This window comes from Elephas maximus, chromosome 11 (genome assembly GCF_024166365.1).
Source record: "Elephas maximus indicus isolate mEleMax1 chromosome 11, mEleMax1 primary haplotype, whole genome shotgun sequence".
NCBI classification, from domain to species: domain Eukaryota; kingdom Metazoa; phylum Chordata; class Mammalia; order Proboscidea; family Elephantidae; genus Elephas; species Elephas maximus.
The window spans coordinates 19,785,139-19,804,615 of record NC_064829.1 but is presented as its reverse complement, the minus strand read 5'-3'; the positions used below and the strand labels follow the sequence as shown (position 1 = coordinate 19,804,615).

Sequence of the window (19,477 nt, the reverse complement as noted above, 5' to 3'; positions counted from 1 at the left end):
GGAAAAAAATCAAAGCAAATGTGGCTTGTATGTAAAAAAATTCTTGAAAATATAATTTACTTTCTTGTTTTGTTTTAATTAGGAATGCCGATGAAACAGCGCTCCCCATTCCAGACCATAAATTAATTGTCAGTGTGCCCTGTACTCTTCACTCACATAAACCCCCTCTTGCTGGTATGTTTCTTCTGTAAAGTAGAATTATTATTATTGTATGACCTTTGTCAAAATTAAAAAAAGATTGAACGTAGTATTTGGATGGTCTAGAGATAAGGAGCCCCAGTGGTGTAGTGGTTAAGCAGTTAGTTGCTAACCAAAAAGTCGGTGGTCGAATCCACCAGCCGCCCTGTCTTGTTATCTTGAGCTGCTATAACAGAAATACTGTTAAGTGGGTGGCTTTAACGAAGAGAAGTTTATTCACTCACAATTTAGTAGGCTAGAAGTCTGAATTCAGGGTGTCAGCTCAGGGGAAGGCTTTCTCGCTCTGTCGGCTCTGGAGGAAGGTCTTTGTTATCAATCTTCCCCTGGTCAAGGAGCCTCTCTGCACAGGAACCCCGGTTGAAAGGACGTGCTCTGTTCCTGGCACTGCTTTCTTGGTGATATGAGGTCCCCCTGTCTCTCTGCTCTCTTCTCTCTTTTATATCTCGAAAGAGATTTACTTTAGATAGAACCTAATCTTGTAGATTGAGTCCTGCCTCGTTAATGTTACTACCACTAATCCTACCTCATTAACATCATAGAGGTAGGATTTACAACACATAGGAAAATCAAATCAGATGACAAAATGGCAGACATTCACACAGTACTGGAAATCATGGACCTACCAAGTTGACATACATTTTTGGGGGACACAATTCAATCCATAACAGCTCCATGGGAGAAAGATGTGGCAGCCTGCTTCTGAAAGATTTACAGCCCAATAAGGGCAGTTCTGCTTTGTCCTATAGGGTCACTATGAGTTGAAATTGACTTTATGGCAACAGGTTTAGATTTTTAGAGATTACTTGGAAATTAAATCAGATATGTGTTTTTTTAATTAATATTCTAAAATTTCATAGCAGAACTTATGAAATGGAGAATAGATTAGTTTTTATTACCTTAGCCTTTTCTGTTATACAATATTTCAGGTTCTCCTTACCGTCTGTTGCCTCCTTGACAGAATGAAGCCTGATGTTAGGACATCTGAGGACTGTAGTTAAGCTAGAGATTTTGTTTTTCTCCCATAGCTTTATCTTTTGCTTTATCCAAAACCAGGAGCTCAGAATAGCAGTCAGAAAGATGGCTCGAATTCCATTGATAATTTGGTAGAGGCATTTTTATGTTTTTAAAAGGTAGTGTTGCTTTCTTAAGACACTGGAAAGGTAATTGCTACAGCTTACAATTCTTGCTAGTCTTAATGCTTTAGTATAAAGCATTCAGTGACCCCAAAAAGCAGGGTGTAGGTTCTAAGCACAAAAAATTGGATGACACACTGTATCAAAAGAAGATGTAAGGAATACACAGAGTCACTGTACCAAAAACAATTGGTCGATGTTCAACCATTTCTGAGGGTAGCATATGATCAAGAACTGATGGTGTTGAAGGAAGAAGTCCAAGCTGCACTGAAGGCATCGGTGAAAAACAAGGCTCCAGGAATTGATGAAATACCAATTGAGATGTTTCATCAAATGGATGCAATGCTGGAAGTGTTCAGTCATCTATGCCAAGAAATTTAGAAGACAACTACGTGGCCAGTCAACTGGAAGAGATCCATATTTGTGCCATTCCAAAGAAAGGCAATCAAACAGAATGTGGAAATTATTGAACCATATAATACAACATGCTTGCAAAATTCTGCTGAAGACAGTTCAAAAATGACTGCAGCCGGATTCAGAAGAGGACATGGAATGAGAGATATCATAGCTAATGTCAGATGGATCTTGGTTGAAAGCAGAGAATACCTGAAAGATGTTTACCTGTGTTTTATTGACTATGCAAAGGCAGTTGACTGTGTGGATCGTAGCAAATTATGGATAACATTGCGAAAAATGGGAATTCCAGAACACTTTGCACTCACTTGGAATCTGTATGTGAATCAAGAGGTAGTTTATTGAAAAGAACAAGGAGTACCACCTGGTTTAAAATTGAAATTGGTGTGTGGCAGGGTTGTGTTCTTTTACCTTACTTATTCAGTCTGTTTACCTAACAAATAATCTGAGAAGCTAGGTTATGTGGAGAGGAACGCGGTGTCAGAATTGGAGGAAGACTCATTAACAGCTTGAGATTTGGAGATGACACAACCTTGTTTGCCAAACTAAAGACTACTTGAAGCACTGGTAAGGGTAAAAGACCACAGCCTTTAGTATGTATTACACCTGAGTATATAAAAAACAAAAAATCTTTACCAAAAAAAAAAATAATAATATGTGATAAACAGCATCATGATAAGTGGTGAAGATATTGAAGTTGTCAAGGATTTCATTCTTGAATCAACAATCAATGCCCAAGGAAGCAGCAGTCAAAAAGTTGAACAACGTATTGCATTGGACAAATCTGCAAAAGACCTCTTTAAAGTGTTAAAAAGTAAAGATGTCTCCTTGGTGACTGAGGTATGCTGGGCCCAAGCCATGGTGTTTTCAGTTGCCTCGTATGCATGCTAAAGCTGCACAATGAACAAGGAAGACCAAAGAAGAATTGATGAATTCAAATTGTGGTATTGGCAAAAGGATATTGGACGTACCATGGACTGCCAGAAGAATGATCAAATCTGTCTTGGAGGAGGTGCAGCCAGAATGCTCCTTAGAAGCAAGAATAGCAAGACTTCGTCTTGCTCACTTTGGAAATGTCATTAGAAGAGACCCGTTGCTGGAGAAAGACATCATGCTTGATGAAAAAAGGGTCAGCGAAAAAGAGGGAGACCTTTAATGAGATGGTTGTAACAATGGGCTCAAACATAGCAATGACTGTGAGAATGGTACAGGACTGGGCAGCATTTTATTCTGTTTTACATAATGTTGCTGTGAATCAGAGCTGACTCCACTGCACCTAAGAACAACAACAACAGTGGAAAATTTTGGCTTTGGAGATTGACTAATGTGAATTTGAATCCTCATTCTGCTGCTTAGTAGCTGTGTAATCTTGGACTACTTTCTAATCACTTTCCACCTCAAATTCCTCATTTAAAGAGGGAATGGTGGTATTTAATCTTTCAGAGTTGTAAGGATTGGTGATAATGTATTAAAACCCTGTATCGTATATGGAAGCTCGATAAATGCTAAATTTTTCGAGTGAGAGTCTTAAAAAATAGGAGTGGAAGTCCTTGAGGGACTTTGATATTCAAAGTTTACTTTTCAAAAAATTTCTTCAGGAGTACGTGTTTTATAAATTTGGTGATTCCTGCTTTAAAAAAAAATCCGCCAAGCTGCCAATCAGGAAAATTATAGGAAGCTTATGTTATTTTGCAGAATATGGGATAGTACATGAGCTAGGAAACAGAGGAAAGTGAGCTCAATTTACCAGACACAAATTTCCAAGGTAATTTTTATTGGTAGCACTCAGGATTTGTTATCTTCAATTGCTTACCCAGAAAAGGCTATATAGTATTACTTCATTTGAGAAATAGTCAATCATCTACTGATGATCTGTTCTTTGATTTAGATTCTCGGTGATTAACACTCTGGACTGTCATAGACTCTTTAATGCACAAATATGTGACTTAAATGAAAAGTTAAATTGTACTGTTCTTTGAAGGAAAAAACATTTGGTACCAGTTAAACTCCATGAAAAACCAAAAACCAAACTCATTGCCGTTGAGTTGCTTCTCACTCAGCGACCATATAGGACAGAATAGAACTGCTCCATAGGGTTTCAAGGTGGATTTGAACCGCCAACCTTTTGGTTAGCAGCTGAACTCTTAACCACTGTGCCACCAAGGTTTCCATACTTCATGACAGAAGTCTGATTTTTAAATTCTCTTATTTGAATTTTATCATTTGGCGGAAACCAAAGCTTAATTTAGTGTTTTTTTTACTTTTAAAAATCCAAAAGCTAAAACTCAAAGCGTTAACATTCACGTAATAGTTAAACTATTTTTCAGTTCCTTTAAAATAGAATAAAATTATATTTAAAGATTAACCTTAAGGGGCAAGATTTTAAAATACTGAATAAAATTTTGTTTTACCCTAAGGTATTCAATCTGTCTGTGAAATGCAGTACTGCCATACTTCCAGTAGAGAGCAGCACAAACACGTTTTTGGAACTGAGAACATTTTTAAAAACAAAAATTAGATTTGAGGGGAAAATCTGGATGACTCAATATATGTAACCCTGTGTATATGTATGTATGTAACCAAAGTTAAGTAGTGATAGACAAAAAATATTTGTAGTAGTATTTTATCTTTAAGTTCATGTTACTACATATCAAGTGCATTGCATGTATTCTGAGTATAATGATTTAGTCTCTGGATTAGGTTTAAAACCAAAAAACCCACTGCTGTTGACTTGATTCTGACCCACAGCAACTCTGTAGGACAGAGTAGAACCATCCCATAGTGTTTCCAAGGCCATAAATCTTTACGGAAGCAGACTGCCACATCCTTCTCCCACCAAATGGCTGGTGGGTTCCAACTGCCGACCTTTCAGTTAGCAGCCAAGCACTTAACTGTTGGGCCACCAGGGGGCCTTAGGTTGGGTATAAACCAACCAATTACCACTGAATTGATTCCGACTAGCCATCAGAGTTGGGATTTGGTTGGTAGCCATCAGAAAGCAACTTTCAAATTTCTGCAGTATATTTTACTCTGAAGTGATAACTCTAGGGTTTTGGGATAATACATGTTCTGTATATAATGCTTGTAGCTTTTACATGTAAATGTTGTTAAACTGCTTTATGCAAATTCTTAAAATGAGATTTTTGCCTCCAGTTTTTGTCCTAAAAACACCAAGTATTTTTTTAAGGTTTAATTTGTTCTTTTTGCTGCAATATATTAAAAAAAGAAAACTGCATTGGTAGACTATTCCATTTCAAAATGGTGTATTAACTCCATTTTTTAAGTTTAGAAGCTTCTATAGATTGAAAGGTAAGCCATGAACAGCTATGGCTTGTAAGATAACAAGTGTATTTTCTAAAGTTTGAAAGCTTAAGGTAGGGAGACTGTGAAATAAAAGTATTTGAACTAGAATTTTGGTTTCATATTTTACTTTAGAGGAATTTCACTCCTTTTTAGTAATAACAGTCCTATCTCCCCTACTCCTGCCCCGTAGTCCCAGAGCCAGCGGGGATGACTGGCTAGACCTATATCGCCTCCTCCCCATTGGTTAAAAGTATGTTTTTTACTAATACCAGATGTTATGTAATTAAGTATTTATACATCACACTCATATTTAATTTTATACCTTAGCATTTATTTTAAATTGATATTTAAAATTAGTAAGACTAATACATTTCCATTAAATTACCTTAATTTCTTTTACTTTGTTTTGAAATTAAAACATAGGTGGTTTACATCATGAAAGGCACTACTCCTTGTTTTCCTATTTTTCCTAAGTAGAAAGAAAAAGACCAAAACGTGTAAAGATGTGTTATTACAGTAAGAAAGTGGGATGGTAGTAAATGGCTATAGGGTATTTATTTTTTACTGTGCTTTAAATGGAAGTTTACAGAGCAAATTAGTTTCTCATTAAACAATTAACACACATATTGTTTTGGAACATTGGTTGCCAACCCTATGACATGTCAGCACAACCTTGGGTTCCCCATGTCCAGCTTTTCTGTTTCCTCCTGCCTTCTTTATAGACTGGTGCTCCCGTTTAGCGTCATATACGTGGTTGAACTATGTGTGGTGGTGTTTGTCTTATAGGCTGGTATAGGTTATTTTTCAACTCCAAGTACTTGGAGGTCCTTTTCTACTAGACTGTGAACTCTTATAAATGAACGTCCTGCTTTCTTTGTTAAGTCTCCATAGCACTGAGTGTAGTGTGTGCTCAGAATGCTAAACACTTCTCACTGGTTGACTTCAGTTTAAGTTCCAAAATAGATTCCTAACGTCTTTTACTGAACAAACAAGCAAAAATAAACAAACAAATCCTTTCTTTAGTGTAACTTTAGACCACATTAAAAGTGAATCGAGGCTGGTAAGGCATTGAATACGTGGGAAAGAAAATGGAAAAGTGATGTGAGTTATTGTCCTCTAAGACTGGGGAAATCTTTCTCTTTCAAGTTTAAAACCAACCCACTGCTGTCAAGTTGATTTTCACTAATAGTGACCCTGTAGGACAGAGTAGAACTGCTCCATAGGGTTTCCAAGGCTGTAAATCTTTATGGAAGCAGACTGCCACATCTTTCTCCTGTGGAGCCGCTGGTGGGTTCGAACTGCTGACTTTTCTGTTAGCAGCAGAATGCTTTAACCACTGCGCCACCAGGTCTCCTCTTTCAAGTTCAGTGGCATTTAATTGCATACTTATCAAAGGACTAGAAGTTTTCATGCCAGCATCTCCTAGAATCTATCAAAACCCAAATTTGTTGTAATCGATATCAATAAATTGTACACCTGTAAAAAGTTGAATTGGCAAGAGTTGTATGATAGATATATTTACAACAACTAAAAAAAAAAAAAGCTGCTGAGACTGCTTGTGTACAACCAAAAACCTTATGGGATTTGGTTTCTTGGCTGGGAGGTTTAGGGTCATGGAGTCACAGGACATCCCAGTTGATTGGCCCAATAACTGTTTAGTGCTTCCGTTCTACCTCCTAGTTCCTTGTGTAGTGCCTGAGGTCTTAAAAGCTTCTAAGCGGCCATCCAAGGCATGACAATTGGTCTCTATTCGCTGGAGCAATAGAGGAAGGACAGTCAGGAATAGGAGGAGGGTATGGAATATGTGGCTAACTGCCTCCATGAACAACTGCCGCCTTTACCATGGAACCAGAAGAACTGGATGGTGCCCTGCTACCGTTACTGAACATTTTGATCAAAGAGTCTATATAAGAAACCTGATCAAAAGGGGAAAAATGCAGAAGAGAATTTCAAATTCCCTTGAACCTCAGACTTTCTGGAGCAATGGGGGCTGAATGAAGCCCTGAAACTCTTGCTCTGAGGTAATCTTTAAACCTTAAACGAAAAATACCCCTGAAATCTTTTTAAAACCAACAAATAGTTTAACTGAACTACTAAAAGATGTCTGCCTTGAGCATCGTGCTATTTTAAGAACTATATGGGATGAAATTGACAACAGCAGCTTGAAAGAGTAGATAGGAACCTTAGGAGGCAGTGAGTTAATATTAAAAATGTTGTTGTTAGGTGCCATCACATCAGTTTTGACTTATAACAGTCCTGGGTACTTCCAGAACGAAACACTGCCTGGACCTGCGCCATCTTCATTATCTTAGTAATGCTTGAGCCCATTGTTGCAGCCTCTGTGTCAGTCCATCTAGTTGAGAGTCTTCCTGCCTTTCGCTGACCCTTTGCTTTACCAAGTGTCTTAGTCATCTAGTGCTGCTATAACAAATACCACAAGTGGATGGCTTTAACAAAGAGAAGTTTATTTTCTCACAGTAAAGTAGGCTAAAAGTCCATATTCGGAGTGTCAGCTCCAGGTGAAGGCTTTCTCTCTCTGTCAGCTCTGGAGGAAAGTCCTTATCCTCAATCTTCCCCTGGTCAAGGAACTTCTCAGGCGCAGGGACCTCGGGTCCAAAGGACGTGCTCTGCTCCTGGTCCTGCTTTCTTGGGGTATGAGGTCCGTCCTGTCTCTCTGCTTGCGTCTCTCTTTTATATCTCAAGAGATTGCCTCAAGACACAATCCAATCTTGTAGAGTCCTGGCTCACTAACTCAACTGCCTCCCATCCTCCTCATAGAGGCAGGATTTATGACATGTAGGAAAATTACACATGACAACATATAGGAAAATCATGGCGCAGTCCAATGGTTACACACATTTTTTGGGGGACATAATTCAATCCATGACACCAACCATGACGTCCTTCTCCAGGGATTGGTCCCTCTTGATAACATGTCCGGAGTATGTGAGATGAAGTCTCGCCATCCTTGCCTCTAAGGAGCATTCTGGCTGTACTCAATGGGGGAGGGACAGCTCAGAAAAGGAGGGTGCGAATGGTTGTACAACTCAAAGAATGTGATCAGTGTCACTGAATTGTACCTGGAAAGAGACAATTGAATTGGTGTATGTTTTACTGTGTATATTCCCAATAACAATAACAATAAAAGCAAAACAAAATGGTCCCCAAATTTAAGTTCAGTTAAATTATAGACAACAAATGCCTTTAATTCTTTTTTGATTTTTGATAAGCAGAACTTATACTTTCAAATAAATAATTATTTTGATTTGAGAGCTACTGAAGAGTATTACGAAACCTAAAATGTTTGATATGTTGTCTTTTAAACCTCACCTATGTATTCTTAAGGAATCCTTAGAGGAGAGTTGATAGATATCTCCCAAGCTCAATCTTGTATAACAATTAAAAACCATATTTTACTGTGACTCTTTTTCCCTGAATATTATTTTTATACAAAAAAAAATTTTTTTATTATTATTTTCATACCCAGTTTTTCTCATGTGTTTGATATAGTTCACCACCAATGTGATCAAGGTTAAATCGATTTAAATATTTGTCATCCAGATGAACATGTGCTTAAAATATTTTTTTCCATGGTATTCTTCTCTTTCTTTTATTGTAGATGACAACTATTTAGCCAGCATATATGATGTCCTTTTTCCCAAACAAAAGATAATCTTCGATAGCTAATACTACTTTGAATAAGCAATACTTAAGCATGGAAATAATATGGTGAAATTTTAGGTAAAGAAGGATCTCTGTTTGGAACATGAAGAAATGTTCTGGGGACTGCTAAGTTATAGCTAAGGAAGCCATGTTTATTTGTGAGTTATTTGTTCTGAATATTCATATCTGAATCCAACCTTCATTTACTGCTGTTTTATTAAAGAATATGTTTGCAGAGACTTATATTTTATCTTTGTTTTTTAAGTGGGTTGTCTCTGTATTTCTGTAGGCTTTTCATGTATGGATTACATTTATTAAATAAATTAGTCCTCAGGAGATGATAAGTCAGCGGTATTGGAAAATGGAAAAGTCACTCGTATGGGTGTTAAAATCCTCGTTTCTCACGTACAAATGGAAACCGATACATCGAGACCGCTGAGAGTTAAGATGGCGTTGTTCCCAATCCCAAGGGTGCTGTTTCAAATCGCTTTCTAACTATAAATAGTAAAGCCTGTCGATGAAATCCTTGAAATTAATTTGCTGTCTTTTTTTTTTTAAGGAAACATTTTGTTTTTTCTACTTGTAACTGCTAAAAGGAAATTGATTCATTTCTTCTTAATAATCTTTGTGTTTTTGTCTTTTTTGAACAGAGATTCTAAAAGATTACATCAAACCAGATGGGGAATATTTGGAATTGTTTGCTCGAAATTTACAGCCAGGTTGGACTAGTTGGGGCAATGAAGTCCTCAAATTTCAGCATGTGGATTATTTTACTGCTCTGCAGTCTGGAAGCTGACTCTGATCTTGATCAAAATAGTGGTTTTCTTCAGTTTTCCTCCCTTCTTCTCCCTTCATTCTCACTCATTACCTTTTACTACTAATCACTATGCTTAGAAATGTAAATAGGACTTGGTATTTCAGCAAAATGACCAGAGTTACCTAGGCTTCGTGTGATTTTGAGATGACGTTTACTTCAGTTGTCCTGGTATTCCACTTCATTCTAGTCTCTCTACAAATAAAGTGGTAAACAGTTAAAAACGTGGCAGGGCTATATGCTATTCAAAACATTCAGAAAGTATATACACTGAACCAAAGCTCATAATCCTGCCTCTGGATCTATTTTGTTTGGCCCATATAGTATTATAAAAAAATTTTTTTTGAACTGTTACCATGAAAAATCAGGACATTTCACGTAAAAACCCAGATTTCTGTTTCCCTTTAAACATCAGAACTGCTGGCTACTGAGGCCTGTGCTCTCTCATGTCCTCAGTCTGCTGGGCCTAGTGGTGGTCGCGCACTTCAGGAGGGCTTGCACTCTCCAGCTTACTGCAGTGCCACCAACCCTGTCCCACTCATTTGTATTACCTGCTTGGCCCGGGTACGACCTGAATTTTTAACCTCTGGTATACTGTTGCTTTCCTAAAACCTGCCAAATATTGCATCATTATATTGAGTTTATGCAACATTTTGGAGGCTTCAAAATGTTGCAGCTTTTCACTTTTCAAATACTTCTTAGTTTTGCTTGTTTTTCTAGAAGAAAATTAAAAAAAATTTCTTATAAAAATATCAGAAAATAAACATTGTTATGATTGTGAAAACAGTATTTGTGTCATTTACAGATTTTCTACAAATAAATACTTGAGTAAAATGTTTTGACTGAAATGCTTTTTTGAAAAGCTGACTTATTAGGTATTACCTTTTTAAAAATTGAGGCATAGTTTTCATCTAATCGCACAGCTTTCAGTGCAGAGTTGAATGAGTTTCGAAAATGAATTCAGTTTTCTTTATCTACCACCATAGTCACCATATAGAACATTTCCATCACTCCCCCAGATTCCCATGGCATGGATTAAATTGTGTGTCCCCAAAATATATGTCAACTTGGTTAGGCCATGATTCTCAGTATTGTGTAGTTGTTCTCCATTTTGTGATTGTAATTTTGTGTTAAAGATTAGGGTGGAATTGTAACACCACACTTACCTAGGTCATAGCCAACGTAAAGGGATCCAATGTAAACAGAGTTTCCCAAGGGTGTGGCCTGCACCACCTTTTATCTTACAAGAAATAAAAGGAAAGGAAAACAGGCAGAGAGTTGGATACCACCAAGAAAGCAGCACCGAGAGCAGAGCGTTTCCTTTGGACCTGTGGTCCCTGCGCCTGAGAAGCATTTTGACCTTCTGATAACAAGGCATCTTCCTCCAGAGGCGACAGAGAGAGAAAGCTGTGCCCTGGAGCTGACACCCTGAATTTGGATTTGTAAGCTGCTGAACTGTGAGAAAATAAACTTCTGTTTGTTGAAGCCATCCACTTGTGGTATTTCTGTTATAGCAGTGTCCCTTTGCAGTCAGTCTCCTCCTGCCAGTCCTGGCCCCTGGCTACCAAGAAATGACCTGCTGTCCATCACCAACTTTGATGTTTTAGAATTTTATATAAATGGAGTCATGCAGTATGTAATCTATTGTTTGGCTTCTTTCACTGAGCACTTTGAAAAAAGTATTTTTATGAGGTACAGATTTTCTCCAAATATTTATCTACCCAGTAAAATGTTAGACTGAAATGATTGTTTGACAAGCTTGCCTATTTAGTGATTGATTTTATAAAAGAAAAACATGTTCTTTTTGAAGTTTTTTCATACTTTGAGTGTGAGTATAGTATCAGAAGTTTAACTTTGTAGGGGTATTCTAGCTTGTTATTTAAAAGCAAAAAAAGTATTAAAGCAAACTTCTTTCACAACCTCATTTGAAACTTTTCAGCTTTTTGTGGTGTTTATAGATTTTATATAATTTGTGGAAACACCCTCACCAAGTTTTTTACTTTGACTTTTGCATCATAAATACTAGCACTTAAGAGAGAAATGGTTTGATTCAGTGAGCCTGGCATTCATGTGGCTTGAGTTCTAGTCCTTGCTCTGTTCATACGTTGTATAATCTCGGCTTTGTTTGTAAAACATCTGTTTAATTATTGGGCTGTATTTTGAACTACGGATGATTCTGCAAAATATAAGAGTAACACACCTTAAAAACCCCCCCCAAAAAAAAAAACCTTTTTTTTTTAATATACCTTATGAGAGCCAAAATGCAGGGGTGAGAGATGAACTTTGACTTCATTACCAGCTGACCTAATGAACCTAGATATTGTAAGGCATTGCTTAGGGCTTTTATACCTTTATAACTTATCTGAATTTTGTGTTTTTTTCTCTCATGTTCTTTTTACAGGTTTAAGGTCTTCTAAGACTCTGTGGGAAACCCTGGTAGTGTAGTGGTTAAGAGCTACAGATGCTAACCAAAAGGCTGGCAGTTTGAATCCACCAGGCGCTCCTTGGAAACCGTATGGTATGGGGCAGTTCTACTCTGTCCTGCAGGGTCGCTGTGAGTTGGAATTGACTCAGTGGCAGTGGGATTTTTTTTTTTTTTTTAAGACTCTAAAGTTCAGACAAAGAGAAGGGAGCTACCATTTGTTGAATAGTAGGTATTAAAGTCTGGGCTGCACTCTTTACATATTTTGCATTGCAGTTAATCCTTGCACACCCGTGAGGGGGATATTATTCCCATATAATGTGTTAGAAAATTGAGACCCAAGGAGAGTATTTTGTCCAAAAACATAAGTATTGAAACTACTCGCCCATAATGTGTTCTGCATAAGAACATGGAAAATGGAGCAAATGATTAAAATTTCTAAAGTGTTATCGTTGCACCGTAGCCTGTTGCCTGTAGCTTCAGAGTTTGGGTTGATTTGGGCTTACTCCAGAGAACATGAAATCATAGTGGGCATTCAGGGCAATCAGTAAAACAAAGCCTCCCAGCCAGTTTGCCACCGTGTGGCCAGCGGCTGACACCCCTCAGGAAACAGTAGGAAATGGTGACTGATAAGGTCATATCCTCTTCCTGACATACTTTCACCCTCGCACAGGGTCAATTGGAGTAAAGTAACAACACATTTAACTGCTCTTGGAGGCAGATCCTCTTTAACTTGATCATTTCTGTCACGTGTGTTCCTTTCCTGTTCAGCCTTTATTTGTACTCTCTAGGCAAAGTTCATATAGGGTTGCTATGAGTCAGAGGGGACTCGACGGCAGCAGATTTGGTTTTTCTTTGGGGGGGGTGTCAATCAAAGTTCAATTCAGGTTTTTTTTTTTAAATCTTGGCCACTGTAGGTACAAGGACTTTTTAAAATATATATATATATATATAAAGCAGTACCCTGAATTAAAGTCCAGATTGTGATAAAGAGGAGCTTTTAAATCCTGAAATTGAAAAGCAGGGGGTCCAAACAATAACCATAGGCAACATTTTTTGAGTGCTTGAAATATTCCAAGCACCGTTCTCAGTGCTTTACATGGATTAACTCAATCCTTCTAGCAAGCGTATGTGGTATTATTATTGCCCCAATCTACGGGTAGAGAAACTGAGGCTAAAGACTTATCTAACTTGTCAAGGTCAAAAGCTAGTAAGTGACAAAGTTGGAGTGCAAGTCTAGACAAGTTGGCTGCAGATTGTACAGACTACTGCCCTGATTCCAAACCATAGCGTTTTGCTGTCTAAACATTTTTTTTCAGAATCTGGTTCTTGGGATTAGATTTAGCAAACTGCACCTGATTTCATATATGGGAAAGCTATGAATGCTTTCTTTATTCTCATTTGGTTCTACCTAAAAACAAGGCAAAGGCCACAATGTGACTTTGGGACTTCAATTCTTTGCATACCGCCATGCTGACTCTGAGCTGTGTTGCTGCTTCACATTGTTCTTTGCTGACTTCCATAGGTGCTTAATAGATGGCCTTTCTACTGTTCTTCTCTCTTCAGGGCCTTCAGCCCAGGCCACGTTAATTTTGGTTCATAATAGATTCAGTTTGCTAGAGAGGTCACTTTTCTGTGTCACTCAAGGTTTTTTCTAGTTGACTAAGTCACAGGCCAGATAAAAATAAGACCTTGTTCTTCAGATGATCTGAAGGCATCAGTGGAGAATAGGTTTCCCCTTTTGGATATCAACATTTGAGGGAGGCCAACATCACTGTGGGCCGGTGGTCTTCTTGGAGAAGACCTTACAGAGAGGCTTGGGGGAGATGCATCTGTACTTGGCTCTGGGCCTGGCTTCAGTTGCTGCCCATACTGTAGGCTTGTCTACTGTGTCCTGTTCTAGTCCTCCAAATTCCATGACTACTCATGTACACCAGAAAATCCTAGGCCTCCAAATCTCATCTTTTCAGGCTTGCTACCCTAGAGACAAATTCTTTAGTGAATTTCTACGTATTCAACTTCAATGAGACATTGGGTTTTCAACAGATTGTGATCCAGAGGAAGGTTATAATCACCTTAAGGAACTCTCTTCCCTTCTCTGATTCACCCTGTTTGACTCACCATGCACTCACACCCTGGGAAGCACCACAGTACTTTGCATAGTACTTTGGTTACCAGAGTCCTCGTACCGTGGTTATCTCATTTCATCCTCAAAGCAATCTTAGGAAGTTGTAGTTGTAATGAGGAAACAGCTTTATAGAGGTTAGCTGACATGGCTAGTAAGTGACAACCAAGACTTCAGTTTTATCCTCCTGATTCCTGAATTGAGGCACTTTGTGTTGTGCCATGTTTGCTAATGAAGATGGAATCTTAATAACAGGTTCTTTGGCTGCTAATCAGGGGTCCATTGTGTGGCCTGGAGCAAATTTAGAATGGTTCATATATCACCATTTAAATATACTTTTTTCAGTGTATCTGTCGGGTTATTAACATAATATTTTCCTTTAGAAATTTTAGTGACATTAGTTGAACTGGTAGGCTCAGTGTTGCTCAGAATCACTGAATCAGGTGGGCTGTGAAACCATTAGTCCATTTACCATCCAATTGTATTTTACCTACTCAATCAGACTAGGCATTTTAAGTTCATAGTTTGAAGGAAACTTTTCTGAAAATTATTAACCTGGACATGAAGTTGGCCATTTAGTGGTTAGAAAAGGGAGGTTAAGTAAGGTGGTTACAGGTACAAATGATTTTCTGTGCTATGGTGATCTGATAGCAATATTGGATACATGGGCCAACCTAGAACTTCACTGTTCTAGTTAGCTGCTGTCAAGTCAGCCCCTGACTCATGGCGACTCCATATGTTACAGAGTGGAACTGGTTCATGTGGTTTTGTTGGCTGTAATCTTTTATGGAAGCAGTTGGTCAGGCCTTTCTTCTGTAGAGCCGTTGGGTGGGTTTGAGCTGCCAACCTTTAGGTTAGCAGCCGATCACAAATTGCACCACCCAGTTTCCTCAGAACTTCTCAGTGGGCCTTAATTAAATTCACAGCGCTATTGACTAGCCTGCTTCAGCTTGAAAGCAAATCAGTACTACCATGATAACTGCACATCCAGCTTTTCCCCACTAAACGTTCTTAGTGGTTAACCTATACCTCCTGGGGCTTCTATGAACTTGAGTGGAAGCCCTTGAACTTTTTCAATGTCAGTCCAAAACGCTGAGCCGTATGAAAACAAAGTGATCTCTAGGAGTGGAGAGCATAAAGAAAACTATTTGTCCACTTTTTCACATTAGGCTTTGGCCTAATTATCAAATAACTGTGGCACAAAAATGAGATGACTTTGCCTAACAGGTAAGGCAAATGAATGGTCATTTGCAGTCTTAAAATAGTCTTTGGTCAATATGTTTAAGGAAAAAATCAAATTATGGTGCCCAGCCTGCTTTTTAGCTTCTCCCACATACCCCGAACACTTGTCAAACTGGACTATTTGCTATTATGTGAATTTAGGCCTTTTTGCTTTTGCTCATGGTTCTTCCTTTGCTGGGAAAAAAGCAGACTTTGGGATCAGCTGGTTCTACCTATTGAGTCTTGATATTTAGCTTTTGGATGACGTTGAACAATTACTGAGCTGCTTTTTCTGAGGAATAAGAAGGCTTATCTTTGGGCCTTGAAGGATTACTATGAGGATGAAGTGAGAGAAAATATGTGAAGGTGCGTAGTATGGGGCCTGGCACCTAAAAGTTATTCAATGTATGTTTGTTTCTTTTTATTCACGGTTTTTCTCTTATTTCACAATTTTTTTTTTTTAATTTTGAACTAATTTAAAGCTTTCAAAAAAGTTGAAAAACGTTTCCCTATATCTCTCAACAAGGCAGGAATCACTTTTAAGTGTAACCTTGTGAAACCTACTGCTGTTTTGTAGTCAGATGTAATCTATCTTGGATCTAGCATTTTGCATGTTTCTTGTAAGATACTGTCTTAGTCATCTAGTGCTGCTGTAACAGAAATACCACAAGTGGATGGCTTTAACAAACAGCAATTTATTTCTTTGCAGTAAAATAGGCTTAAAGTCCAAACTCAGAGTGCCAGCTCCAGGGGAAAGCTTTCTCTCTCTGTCAGCTTTCTTAACGATCTTTTCCCTGGCTAGGAGCTTCTCCACGCAGGGACCCCGGGTCCAAAGGACGCACTCTATTCCTGGCACTGCTTTCTTGGTGGTATGAGGTCCCCAACTCTCGCTTGCTTCCCTTTCCTTTTATGTCTTGTAAGATAAAAGGTGGTGCAGGCCACACCCCAGGGAAACTCCCTTTACATCGGATCAGTGATATGACCTTAGTAAGGGTGTTACAATCCCATCCCAATCCTATTTAGTTTAACATGAAATATACACAAAATAGAAGGCAACCACAAAATATGGGGAATCATGGCCCAGCCAAATTGATAAACACATTTTTGGGGGACATAATTCAGCCCATGACAGGCACTTATCAAATTAAGTTATTTCTTTGTATATCTTCTATTCGATACATTGTAGTAGGCAGGACCAGCTTTTATTCGTAACTGCCAATGAATGAACTGACTGTTGACCTCCAAGTATCTTTCATTGAATAGATGGGGCTCCTGTAAGAAACTATCAGAGCATAACAAACAGCAGTACAATGAAGCAGTAAGAGCTGTGGAATAGATGGAAGGCGATGTAGAAATTTAGAGAAGCAGATCACTGAATGATCACTAAGAATATGAGAAATGGACAGCAAGAACCATGTCCTGATTAAATTTTGATTTATTTTCTTATTCCAGGTGTTGGCTATAATGGTGTTACTGGACAGTAGGCAGCTCAAATGTGCTAGTTCAGAAGAGTTACAAAGGAAGCATTTTTGTTCTTTCCAGATTATAAATTTTTAAAAATTATTTTCCCAGAAATTTAGAAGATATTAATGCACACAACTTATTTTGTCAACTTAACTGAACTGGAGGTTAAGTTAACTGAGGATTTTTTCTTGCTTCTCTGAATTCTCTGCCTTTTGATTAATGGAAAATAATCCTAATCCCTTAATTTCAAGGCAAATACTTTTTTCCCCTAAATTTTATTTATTTTGGCATTGTTGAGAATATACACAGCAAAACATGTACCAATTCAACAGTTTCTGCATGTACTGTCTAGTGACGTTGATTACATTCTGTGAATTGTGTAACTATTCTCAACCTCTTTTTTAGAGTTGTTCCTCCCCCATTAAAATAAATTCACTGCCCCCTAAGTTTCCTATGTAATCTTTTGAGTCGCTGTTGTCAATTCAATCCCTATGAATAGTTCTTAAAAGAGCATAATGCTCAAGGCAGATATTTTTTTACTAGTTATGCTAACTATTGTTTGGTTTTAAGACTTCAGGGGATATTTTTGGTTTAAGGGCAATAGTTTCAGGGGTTCATCCCATCTTTATAGTTCCAGAAAGTCTGGAGTACACAAGAATTTGAATAAATGCAGACATATTTTTCTTAATTCCCAATTTATGTCAACTGCCAGTTGCTTTTAGGTTCACACACACACACACACACACACACACACAAACACCTGCTTGTTTTGTTTTAATTGTAATAGCATTTAAATAGATGCACAGAAAATAATAAATAGAAAACAATGAGTTACAGAAACATTGGAATTAATTAAATTTGCTTAATTAATTAATCATACAAGAATTTTATAGAATGCTTTCTTTGTGCCTAGCACTGCTCTAAGGAGGTAGAGGGAGTCATGATGGCACATTGGTTAAAGCACTCACTGTTGACTGAAAGGTCAACGGTTCGAACCCACCAGCTGCTCTGTGGGAGGAAGATGTGACAGTCTGTTTCTGTAAAGATTTTGACGAGTAGGTTTAACTTTCCTTGTGGTTACCTTGAAATCTACCCTTATCTTCCTAAGTTTGAACAAGTCTTTTATTACTTGATATCGCCTTGCCTTTCTCTACATTTGAAAGTTCTGTACCCACACCATTTATTCCCTCTTGATTTTTTTGACATTGTTGTCATTTACATATTGATGTCTCTGTTTCCCTGTTTTAAGTATTTTAGCTTTGTTTTATTATGTAGAGTTCTTTACCTAGGTTGGTTTCTGGCTGATGCTGTCCTGTGTCCTAGACTCTGGTTGTTGTCTGATTTTGTTGGTTATCTAACCGAAGGACTCCCTTTACTGTTTTTTGTAAGTTTAGTTTGCTTTTTACAAATTTGCTTAATTTCTGTTTATCTGGAAATGTCCTAATTTTGCCACTGTATTTGAGAGAGAGTTTTGCAGGATATATTATTCTTTGTTGGTTGTTGTTTTCTTTCAAGATTTTATATATGTTATCCCATTGCCTTTGTGGAAACTCTGGTGGTATAGTGGTTAAGAGTATGGCTGCTAACCAAAAAGTTGGCAGTTCAAATATACCAGGTGCTCTTTGGAAATCATATGGGACAGTTCTACTCTCTCCTATAGGGTTGCTATGAGTTGGAATCGACTTGTCAGCAACAGGTTTTTATTGCCTTCTTGCCTGCATATTTTCTGTGGAGTAGTCAGAGCTTAGTCTTGTTGTCTCCCTTTTGTAAATGACTTTTCATTTTTCTTGAGGTGTGACTTAGTCATCTAGTACTGCTATAACAGAAATGCCACAAATGGATGGCTTTGACAAAGAGAAATTTTTTCTGTTACAGCCTAGTAGGCTGCAAGTCCAAATTCAGGACATCAGCTCCAGGGGAAGCCTTTCTGTCTGTAGGCTCTGGAGGAAGGCCCTCGTCATCAATCTTCCCCTGCTTCACGAGTTTCTCAGGCATAGGGGTCCCTGGTCCAAAGGACATGCTCTGCTCTCGTTGCTGCTTTCTTGGTGGTATAAGGTCCCCATGTCTCTCTGCTTGCTCATATCTCTTATATCTAAAAAGAGATTGGCTTAAGACACTAATCTTGTAGATCTCATCAGCATAACTGCCTCTATTCCATCTCATTAATGACATAGTGATAGGATTTACAACACACAGGAAAATCACATCAGATGACAAAATGGTAGACAATCATACAATACTGGGAATCAGGACCTAGCCAAATTGATACATGTATTTTTGGGGGACACAATTCAATCCATGGCATTCCACCCTTTGGCCCCCCAAAATTCATGTTCTTGCTACAAGTAAAACACATCCGCCACATCATACCATAGCAAAAGTCTTAAATCAACTCCAAGTCCAAAATACAAAAATTCCTCTTCATCTGTGAAATTTAGAATACAAGTTATCTGCTTCCAAAGTACAATGGTGGAACAGGTACAAGCTAGACATTTCTGTTACAAATGAGAGAAATTGGAGGGAAGGTAGGGATAACAGGCACCAATCAAGTCAGCAGAACATATTATGTTAGCCCTCAAGGCTTGAAAACAATACCCTGTTCTCTCAGACCCTTTACACAGTGGCCCTGCCCTCCAGACTCTGGCTGTTGACCACACTCTCTGGATTCTGGATAGAGGCCCCTCAGCCCTGGGCTTCAACTCCACCTTCCAGGTCCGCTG

General features: G+C 38.2%; 1 protein-coding gene across 5 annotated transcripts in view; it reads left to right on the top strand.

Moving 5' to 3' along the window:
* The window catches only part of METTL4 (methyltransferase 4, N6-adenosine), a 34,981-nt gene extending 23,950 nt beyond the window's left edge, over window positions 1-11,031 (top strand). For 2 of the 5 annotated variants that reach the window (XM_049901023.1, XM_049901022.1), the window contains exons 8-9: window positions 83-174; window positions 9,362-11,031. In XM_049901023.1, coding sequence (XP_049756980.1) covers window positions 83-174; window positions 9,362-9,507 — 238 coding nt within the window. In that variant the 3' untranslated portion in view covers window positions 9,508-11,031. Of the gene's footprint in view, window positions 1-82; window positions 175-8,667; window positions 8,870-9,000; window positions 9,342-9,361 lie in introns of those variants that run through there. The other 3 variants (XR_007519300.1, XR_007519301.1, XR_007519299.1) reach the window with 3 other exon arrangements.
* The last annotated feature ends 8,446 nt before the right edge of the window (window positions 11,032-19,477 follow it).